This window comes from Ipomoea nil, unplaced genomic scaffold (assembly GCF_001879475.1).
Source record: "Ipomoea nil cultivar Tokyo-kokei standard unplaced genomic scaffold, Asagao_1.1 scaffold1416, whole genome shotgun sequence".
Lineage (NCBI taxonomy): Eukaryota > Viridiplantae > Streptophyta > Magnoliopsida > Solanales > Convolvulaceae > Ipomoea > Ipomoea nil.
In genome coordinates this window covers 2,033,273-2,044,590 of record NW_017617844.1, presented here as the reverse complement: position 1 = coordinate 2,044,590, position 11,318 = coordinate 2,033,273, and the positions used below count along the sequence as shown (strand labels likewise).

Below are 11,318 nucleotides of genomic sequence, written 5' to 3'. Positions count from 1 at the left end.
TGGACATCATAATTTGCCAATAATTGTAATCGAGTTTCCCGTCCAATTTGGGACCCGACCATACAATATTGAAATTTGTTGCCATATTTCACTACGGGAAATATTTCGGGGTTGAAGGTTGACTGGCTCTGATACCAAATGTAAGATATATTAAATATAATATATATATTATATATAATATATCTATGTATTTATATATAATAATATATAAATAGGAAGAGAGAGAGAGAGGAAGATTAGAATGAATAATGTTTATTCACTGGGATGATTTAACAAATGAAAATACACCACATATTTATACTAAGAGAAAGCTAATAAACAGGAAGCTAATGCTCCATGTACTACTCCTATAATTTAGGCATGTTCCACATTAACATACATGACTCACCCATGTTTGTTTTTATTAAATTCTTTGACTTGGTTTAATTACTAATAATATTATTATAACATATACAAAAGTGTAAACTATGATCTACGCAATAATGATTGATGTACTTGTGCAGCGATACTAAAAACATTGTGCAAGTACAACACTTAAACCATGACTTACAAGTTACTCCGTACAACTTCTGATATAAGATCACATACAATTATTTATATTCTTCATCAATGATGCATATATTTATTTTTATCTTCATTAATTATTAATAAATTTGTAAAAATCTATTACAAACTATTACATTTTTAGAAATTGAATTGATGGGCTTTATTTTTGAATTGGTAAGTATACATTATATTATAGGGAAAATTGTAATTTATGCCCCTTCATAATATGTCAATTATCAATGTCATTCCTGAATTATTATTTTTTTTGAGAAGAAAAGCTTAATGCATTATATTAGAACCAAGAATGTTCACAAGAAAATGAGGTGGGGTATGGGACCACTCCCCGCAACCTGACAAAGAAACGGCCTCCCTAGCAAGAGCATGGGCAGTGCGATTCGCAGATCGCCTAGCAAAACGAAAGATACATCACGCATCTAGGATGCAGCCTCTTTAACATCATCAATTAATAAGCTAAAAGGAGAGTTATATGAAATAGAAGACAAAGCATAAAAAACAATCTGGGAATCAGTTTCCACATCGATGTCGCCATAGCCCAAAGCCTTTACCCAGCTTAGAGCTTCGCGAATGCTCATCGCTTCGGCATCCTTGACATCAAAGTAACCTGAAACCGATGAGCTCTTGGCAGCCACAAGAACACTCATTTCATATCTTACAATCCATCCCATGCCCATTGAACCACTGTTAGACTCCATGGCAACATCCGTATTTAACTTGAGGCGGCTATGTGAAGGTGGTTTCCAAAGCTCTTCAGCAGTATGGTTACTAACCGGTGCCTCCTGCTCATTAACACCATTCCAGTTGCTCTAAAGTGACATAGCAGAACGTAGCATAGAATCCATTGAATAAGCCGCATTCTTCCACACATAATCATTCCTGCTACACCAGATACCTCAACATGCCATTGCAAACTTACTCACACAATCTCCATTTAATGCATGTATTTAGGTTCTCAAAAAACCATCTGGAGACATTACCAGGATTAATGGATGTGATCGGGAGGTTCAGCGCACTCTAGATCTTCTTCACTTCGCTGCAGGTTGCGAACAAATGGACTGCAGATTCCTCTTGCTGCCGGCATAGGTGACACATCAACAAACAATGAACAAGCTTACCATTAAGGATGTCACGAGATGTTAAGTACTGTGAGGCTAGTTGCCAACAAAAACTTCTCACCTTAGGGGGAACCTGCAGACTCCAAACCTTCGCCCATGGACGCATATCAGATGCTTCTCCCATTTGCCGTCGATAACAAGAGCGAACCGTGTAGTTCCCTTTATGATCAGCTGTCTAGAACCACGAGTTAGGAGGGAGCCTGCTACTCAGTGGGAGGTTCGTGATTAAGGCAGCATCCCGGTGCTCAAAAACATCCTGCACACACTCAAGGTCCCAGCCAGTTCCATTGGCATTAAATAAAGAGGAAACCGGGGCAGTGGCGATCGAATCATGCAGCGGTGTCGTTACATAAGGGTTTAACCCGTCCGGCAGCCAGGGATCTTTCCTGATTGTGGTCGTTTTGCCATCCCCGATACATCTTCTACACCCCTGTCGCAGAATGTCTTGGACCTCTAGCATTCCCCTCCAAACATATGATGGATTACCCCCCGGCTTTGCATCAAAGAACGAGCTCGTAGGGAAGTATCGAGCCTTGTATATCCGGATCATCATAGAATCCGACTTCGTAAGAATTCTCCTAGCTTGCTTTCCAAGTAAGGCCAAGTTCATCTCATTGATCCGACGAAAACCCATGCTACCACGCGTTTTAGGGATACAAATACCCTCCCAGCTTCTCCACCGGATCCCTTTGCCATTACCGATATTGCCTATCCACCAATACTCATTCATCAAAGTTTCTATCTCCTTGAACAGACCCAAAGGTAGCAAGAACACCATCATAGCGTAAGAGGGCATAACTTGAACAACTTTCTTCAAAACAACCTCTCTCCCTGCTCTGGACAGAAACCTGGCATTCCAACTTCTTATCTTATTCAAAACCTTGCCCTTCAAGAAGCAAGTATTTCATTTTTCTTTCTCCCTACTAGAGATGGGAGTCCCAAGTATTTCCCAGAAGTATCACATTCCCTCACCCCCAGTAAGCTAGCAACTTCACCACGGACATAATGCTGAGCATTAGAGCTAAAACAAATCATAGATTTGTCGTAGTTTATTTGCTGACCCGAAGCAGTAGCATAGACATCCGAAACTCGCTTCATTGTGGCATTATCTGCGGTATTAACAAGAAAAAAAAAAACAATCATCCGCAAACAGCAAAAGTGACAGTGGTGGCGGCCCTCGCGCGACATACACCCCATGCAATGTTCTCCTATTAATCTACCTTTCAATGAAAACGCTTAATCCTTCCGCAATAAAAAGGAAAATGTAATGAGATAACGGGTCACCTTGTCTTAGCCCGCGACCCGGAAGGATCGGGCCAAAATGACATTGCTCGTGCAGGACATGGTATTTCACCGAGCACACCGTTTCAGTCATAATGTCAACCCACTTCTGATCAAACCCTATTCTCAACATCACCCCTTGAAGGAACTTCCACTCGACACGGTCATAAGCCTTGCTCATATCAATCCTCAGGGCTACCAGACCCTTTTTCCCTTGGGATTTCCTCTTCAAATAATGATGAGCTTCATAAGCCACCATAATGTTGTCGGTTATTAGACGCCTCGGGATAAAGGCACCCTGAGCCCCATTTATTAACCCATCCAACACTAGTTTCAGCCGATTCGCACATACTTTTGATGCAATTTTGTATAGAACATTACACAAAGCAATAGGTCTCAAATCCTTCATGCAATCCGGGCTAGATTTCTTCGGGATCAAAATGATATAAGTGTCATTTGCTTTTGCAGGCAACTTGGCCGATTGGATGATGTTTCTACAAAACTGCTTTACATCACTGCCTACGATATCCCAATAATGCTGAAAAAACCGAGGCCCAAGACCATCCGGTCCCGGGGACTTGTCGGGGTGCATTTGAAACACGGCATGTCGCACCTTTTCCGCACTGACCGTTCTTAGCAGCTTTGCATTCGCCCCTTCGTCCAGACGTGATGTAATGCATTCTAAGACCTCCTCCATATCGCGAGAAGAGGAGGTAAACAGATTTGTAAAATAATCTACCATCACCTCCCCCATACCATTTACAATATCCACAACAGCCCCATCATCCTTCCGCAAGAGTTTAATTCTGTTCTGGCGCTTTCTAGTATTCACAGAATTATGAAAATATTTAGTATTTAAGTCGCCACCACGATACCAATGCTCCTTTGCACGTTGTTTCCAGTATACGTGTTGTTATTCTAACAAAGTTAACAACTCCTTCTCAGTACGGCTATACTCCACGAAACCAACATCATCCTGGCATAATCTGAGCCTCTCAAGCCGCTGCTTACAGGCCTCGATATTGCGATGGAACTCTTTATTGTAAGTTTTCCCCCATTGCCAAATATCCATGCCACAAATAGCTATACGATCCAGAACATCCAACCCCATGGTATAGCTCCAGCTGTTATCAATAATCTCCCTGCACCGGTCTTCTCGAAGCCACATGTTATCGAAACAGAAGTGATGCCGCTTAGCCCCAATCAGAACCCTCACTGGTGTAAGGAGAAAAGGTGAATGTTCACTGTAAGGACAGGTTAAAGAACACGCTATAGCGCCATTGAAAAGATTCACCCAGGAGTCTGTTGTCAACACCCTATCCAGCTTTTCCTCGATCATGGCTGGGGTCCCCCGAGATCGCACCCAGGTAAATTGGTTACCATGAAACAGAAAATCCATAAGACCACAATCTGCTACTACTTCATTGAACCCAACAATTAACCAATTCGGGTGTTGGTTCCGCCCTCTCTTCTCAAATTGATGGAGAATGTCGTTATAGTCCCCCATAATAACCCACGGCAAAGTGCTTAGTCCGGGAAGAGTTTTTAAAAACTCCCATGACTCCCTTCTACGCGCTCATTCCGGGTACCGGTAGAAACCAGTAAACCTCCACTTGGGACTGCCCGTGTCTAGCATCACTGTTGTATCAATGTGGTTGGATGAATACCCCGTAACTTCAACCTCGACTGCCTCGTGCCACAAAAGAACAAGACCACCACTATGTCCATGTGCATCCACTACAAACATTTTATGAAAACCCAACTGCACTCGTATTGGTTCCATCCGCTGACTATCCAAGAACGTTTCAATCAGAAAAACCACTTTTGGCCTCTTCGTGCGGATAATATCCGCTAAGACACGAATTGCCGTTGGGTTGCCAAGCCCTCGACAATTCCGACTTAAGAGACTCATAATTCTAGGCGGGCTTGCCCCGCAATTCCCGCTTCCACCCCGTTTTTTGGCACAGATGTTTCATAGTCCATATCCGAAGACTGGCCCAGCAGATTGACAGATGCATCATCCACCATTCTTCGTTTTTACTCAGCTACAACCAGATTTGGAGCTTGTTCACTATCTACAAACGGTTCTGAATCAGCCCCCTTAGCCTCCCCTCGACTGGTACCATCGTCCACAGCAGAATCCATGACTGGGGAAGTCTAAGTCTTTCGCTTAGCTGTAGTTTCAGGCGGTATCCAGCGCTGCCCGTTAGACGAGGTCCCCCTCCTCGACCCGGCTCTCAACCATGCGCCATATGGTTTTTCAGCTTTTGGATCCAAACCATGCAAGGCTGCAATACTTTTCACCATGACCAATCACTCCACACAAAAAGCAGAAAGTAGGGAGCCTTTCGTACTTGAAATCAATAAAAGCCCAACTGTCGTTCTCCTTCTTGAGTTTCATCTGCTTATTCAAAGGTTTGGAAACATCTATCAGCACCCGTGCCCGGTAAAAGGTCTTCATTCCTCCGTCAAAATTACATTCATCAATCTGAACTAACGTACCCAAGAAAGATCCAATGGCGGTGATAATGGCCTCAGATCGAAACCCAACTGGAAGAGCATGGATCTATACCCACCAGTCAGCATGTGTAAGGGGGATTGTTTCAGGATCCTCCCCTGGCAGTACACGTTTCATAATCAGAAGACGTTGCTCGAAAGTCCAAGGTCCTTGGTTGAGAATACGAGGTTGTAACTCACGCGTATTCACCCCATCACAGGTCTCTAAATCGAAGCCATAGTGTCTTGAAAGAAGACAAAGTGGACCAATTTCTCAGTCACCAACCGGCCAACAACGTAAATTCCGTCATCAACATCTGCATGCTCCATATTTGTATGTGGAACGTACATAGTATTATCCTCATCGTCGACATCTGCTAACGTCAGATTCGTACACAAATCCGTGATCTCAGTAGCAGCCATGACCAACGCTCGAAGAACGTCAGCCCGTAAAACGGCCGGAGGAGAAGAAAAAACGGCGATAGGCAAAACCCTAGAGAGGGTACGACAAACTCGCGAAGATAGCGAGAGGAAAAAAACTTATTCATGTCATTCCTGAATTATTAGTGTGTAAATATTGCCCATAAATTTTTAAAATGGTACATATATTGCCCCTCCCGTACCGTACGTGAGGAAATTGATGGGCAGCATTTACACTATGGGAGGACAATATATGTACCATTTTGAAAATTAAAGGGCAATTGCATCACTAATAATTAATGAGTGACATTGATAATTGACATATTATGGAGGGGTATAAATTACAATTTTTCCATATATTATATTATATAATTAAACATTTACTAAAGTTTTATTACATTCTTAAGCCACTGCAAAAAATTACAATAATTAAATACAACATATCTAATCTAATCAAAAAGCATAATAAGTATTAATTCAGGTTATATCTCTGATTTATATCCACTGTTTTTAGTATTGACCTTTTTGTACATTGTGTTATTAATGTTGTACATCATATTTTTGTAGACAAAAATGCCCAAACATATTTTGTCAGTGTTAAATAGAATAGGTTACCGTTTAGTATAATACAATCTCTCTTTTCCTCCACTCATTTTCCATTGCATAAGAATCGCAATCATAACCCCTTTTTCCTCTGCTCATCTTTCATAGCACGGAGTAGCAATTAAAGATTGCAATCTTCTTCACTACCTGCTCAACAGTTGCAACATAATAAGTGGAGATTGGACAGTTAAAGAAGAATTAAAGTAATGAATCGCAATCAATGGGCTTTCCCTCCCTAAGAGTTTAAAAACATAATAAGTAAGTTGGTAGGGAATACCCCGACCGACATGCCTTTGTCCTTTTATTCTTATTTATGCGAGTTACAGGTCGGATTTCTTAGAAGAACCCGGTCGGTTCCCGACCGGGTAGCACCCGACCGGCGTTGTCGACCACTGATCGGTAGCCCTTAGGCGAGAGAGTTGAGAAGAGACACGTGGCAACGCTACGTGCTGACAGGCAGGGCACCCGGGAGGACGACACGTGGTTGCTACGTGGGCGACATGCCGGACGGCCGGACTTGTGTCTCCGGCTCCACGGCTATAAATACCCGCGATAGCAACAGTGTGGGGGGCTTTTGGACGATCGATAGGTTGTTACTAGAGAATCCCGACCGCAGTCAGTCGGTACTCAGAACAGCCATTTAGATTGTACTTAAGGTCTTCACCTTGATCAATAAAAGACATTTAATTGCTTTAATTGGTCTTGTGTTTATTTATTTCTGCTTACGTGGCAATTAACACTATCATAAGTATTAATTCAGATTATATCCTTGATTTATGTCCATTTTTTATAGTGTTGATCTTTTTGTACATTGTGTTCTTAATGTTTTATATCATATTTTTGTAGACAAAATGTCCAAACATTTTTTGTTAGTGTTAAGTATAATAAGTTGGCATTGATGAGAACTGATGGAATTGTATTAACAGAACATAATTACAATGAGTTCTGGTGATGAGAATATATACAATAAAGAGTCACATAGTAACTAGGAGTAGGAGTTCTAGATTGACTCAGATACATAGAGTCCTAATACTCACCCCTCAAGCACATGGTACACTAGTAACTTGTAGCTTGTCTCTAAGTGAAGAAAACCTAGGACCAGGCAAAGCTTTGGTGAATATATCAGCAAGTTGATCTTTTGTAGATATAAAATTGACTTGAATGTCACCTGAGGCCACCCTGTCGTGAACAAAGTGATAATCAATTTCCACATGTTTGGTACGAGCATGAAAAATTGGATTAGCACTCATATAGGTAGCTCCTAGATTATCACACCATAGCTTTGGAGTTGAAATTGCCGGCACCTATATCTCTCGTAATAATGACATGATCCATAAAATCTCAGCACAAACATTAGCTAGAGCTTTATATTCAACTTCAGTGGAGGATCTAGCAACGGTTCTCAGTTTCTTGCAAACCCAAGATATAAGATTAGTGCCCAAAAACACTGCATACCCACTCGTGGACTTACGATCTTCTGGACAACCAGCCCAATTCGAATCAGAAAAGGTATGAATTTCCTTTGAACTGGACTGTCGATTGTGCAACCCGAGGCCGAGAGTGCCCTTGACATACCTGACCACACGCTTGAGTTGTTCCCAGTGTGATACGGTGGGGGCATGCATATGTTGACAGAGCTGATTGACTGCAAAGGATAAATCAGGGCGCGTGACTGTGAGATATTGTAAAACCCCCGCAAGACTCCTGTATTGTGTAGGATCATCATATGAATCTACACTGAATGGATCAAGTTTCAAAACAGGGATAGGAGTAGAAAGAGGTTTGCACTCAGCCATTCCAGCACGTTTAAGAATATCATTCATATACCTTTGCTGAGATAAAATAATACCATCATTGCATTTAACAGTCTCAATACCCATAAACAAATTTAGCTCACCAAGATCCCTGATTTTTAAAGCATTTGATAGTTTTGATATTAAATGGGAAACTAGAACCTGATCGCTTCCCATTAAAAGAATGTCATCCACGTAAACCAATAGATAGACTAAGGCAGAATCCTTAGAATAAAAGAATAGAGAAACATCTATTTTGGATGCTTGAAAACCAACTGATAATAAAAAGGCATGCAAACGATTAAACCAGGCTTTATGGGCCTGCTTTAATCCACATAGAGATCTCTTTAGCAAGCAGGCATGAGATGGAAAATCAGTATCAACATATCCAGGAGGTTGCTTCATATAAACAGTTTCAGCAAGATTACCATTCAAGAATGCATTATGGACATCTAATTGCCTGATAGCCCATCCCGAAGATAAGGCTAAAGACAAAAGGAGTCTTACAATTGTAGGTTTTACCACCGAACTGAATGTGTCAAAGAAATCCTGGCCAGACACTTAATTAAACCCTTTTGCCATTAACCTTGCCTTATGTCTCTCAATAGTACCATAAGCTTTTCTTTTAGTCCGAAAAACCCATTTACAACCAATAACATTCATACCTGTGGTGGGAAGAACTAGAGCCCAAGTCTGATTTTGCAAGAGAGCAATGAATTCTTGGTCCATAGCATCACGCCACTCAGGATATTTTATAGTTTGAGAATAACATATGGGTTCTGTAGGACAAACCTGAGTCGATAGAGCCATAAGTGGTGATTCCGAACTACTGCGAGTAGCCATAGAATGAGTCCGTTCGATAGGCCTGGTGGACCGACAGCGAGGGTGCCCTCGCCGTTGCAGCAGTGGAGCCGCGACGTCAGCCGAGGCCGTGACGGAATCATCAGAAACGTCCAGCTAAACGTCGGCAGGCGGCTGCGGATCTGGAGGATCATGGTGGGGAACGGCATCCGAGGGCATAGTGGTGGGTTGATGAGTCCAAACATATTCCACCCACGGAGCTTCATGATATCGAGAAAAATCCATTAAAGGAGATTTAGTAGCAAAGGGAAAAATTTCTTCATCAAATCTGACATGCCTGCATGTGTAAATCTTGTTAGTATGAAGGTCCATGCACATATACCCCCTAAAGGAATCCGGATAACCTAAGAAGACACAGGGAAAGATCTGTATGACATTTTGTGACGATTGTATGGACAAAGATGAGGATAACACAAACAACCAAAGACACGAAAAAAAGAGTAGGAGGGAGGAGATTTATGCAACAAATGATGGGGACTGGAATTATTTAACACAGAAGATGTCATTTTGTTAATTAAATAAGTGGCTGTCTCAAAAGAAAAATACCAAAATTTTAATGGAACAGAAGCCTAGGCTAGGAGAGCTAGACTAGTTTCAACAATGTGACGATGCTTACGCTCAACACGACCATTCTGTTCATGTGTATATGCACAGGATTGCCTATGTTGGATTCCTAATTGGACAAAAGAGTTGTGTAATTTTTTATATTCAGCACCTAGGTCATATTGAATGGATTTTATTTTGCAATTGAATGACCTTTCAACAAGTATGCGAAACTTATCAAATATGGCATAAAGATCATACTTCAATTTCATAGGGAAAAGCCATGTGAAACGAGAATAATCATCTACAAATATTACAAAGTAACGATAACCATTTGAAGATAAAAGAGGAGCAGGTCCCCAAATGTCTGTGTAAATTAAATCAAGAGCATGCGAACTAGAGGAAGCAACACGTGGTAGGGGAAAACAGGCGGATTTACCCAACTGACACGCATTACATAAATTATTTGCAGAGCTAACTAAAGAACCATGAACAAGAAGGCTGAAGAATACAATTGAGAACACGATGATGAGGATGACCTAGACGATTGTGCCAAATCAATGCTGAGGCACGGGCTGAAAAGAAAACTGAAGGAGACGTGTTTGGCAGCGGTAGAGTGTATAGTCCCCCAGAACTATTGCCCCGAAGAAGAACCTCATTAGTATTGATATCCTTCACAACAAAAAAGTGGGGTAAAATTCAAAAAAGACTTTATTATCAGATGCAAACTTTTGAACAGATAATAAAGAATTGGACAAACGTGGAACATGAAGAATATCAGACAATTAAAAAGACCGAGAAGGGGTATTGAAAGAAGCATGACCAACATGACTAATAGATAAACCCATACCCTCACCGACACATAAAGTGTAGTTACTAATATATTCCTCCGAAGTGGCTAAGGCAACAATATCTGGGGTAGCATGGTTGGTAGCACTAGTGTCTGGAATCCACATCTAAGATCCACCAATATCTGAATTGTTTAGGTAGGTGATATTGGCCTGAGGTGGTGGATCATACCGATTGTAACATGAAACCTCTTCGTGACGGGTCCTTCTACAAATTTGACATGTGACCGGATTACCTCCTCCGTTATTGCTACGGCCGCGGCCACCTTGCTGCTAGCCTCTTCCACCACTACGTTGATTTCTGCCGCCACCACGTTGAACCGCAAACGCCATCGGGGGACCACCATAGTCCCGGCTGGAGATAAATTCATGAGCGCCGAGGAAGTCTGCCAACTCTTGAAGGTTTTCCGGTTGACCTCGAACGGAAAGAGAGGTCGTCAATGCCTGGAACTCCGACCTAGGGTTACGGTTCGGCAGGCCAGAGTTAGTTCCTCAATGATTACCTGTGTACGGCCGATGTAGTCTGGCACGGATGAGTCGCTTTGATCTAAACCTTGCAACTGACCAAGAAGATTTAGAGTGCGAGCTCGTGAGGAAGAGATATTGCTACCCTATTCAAAAATAAATTAATCTATGGCGATAACTATGCCTACTGAAGAAAAGATTGCATTTGTTACAAATTCATATCATTCCAGTTTGATGCAAAAGGTTTAAAGATGGAGTTAACAAATTAGATAATATATCAAAATGGATTTCAACTTGATTTCATTTATCCTCATTTAACTTATTTTTAT

General features: G+C 41.6%; 2 protein-coding genes across 2 annotated transcripts; both read right to left on the bottom strand.

Annotated features, from left to right (window-relative positions):
- Positions 1-980: 980 nt before the first annotated feature.
- On the bottom strand, positions 981-1,803 carry LOC109187035. Its single transcript, XM_019337191.1, has 2 exons — positions 1,741-1,803; positions 981-1,370 (listed from the first exon to the last, which is right to left on the bottom strand). Exons 1-2 carry the CDS (start codon positions 1,801-1,803, stop codon positions 981-983), a joined length of 453 nt encoding a protein of 150 aa, XP_019192736.1.
- Positions 1,804-7,783: 5,980 nt separating this feature from the next.
- Positions 7,784-10,871, bottom strand: LOC109187034 (uncharacterized mitochondrial protein AtMg00810-like). The gene is made up of 3 exons (XM_019337190.1): positions 10,697-10,871; positions 9,890-9,980; positions 7,784-8,732 (listed from the first exon to the last, which is right to left on the bottom strand). The coding sequence occupies exons 1-3, from the start codon at positions 10,869-10,871 to the stop codon at positions 7,784-7,786; spliced, it is 1,215 nt and encodes a 404-aa protein (XP_019192735.1).
- Positions 10,872-11,318: the final 447 nt, after the last annotated feature.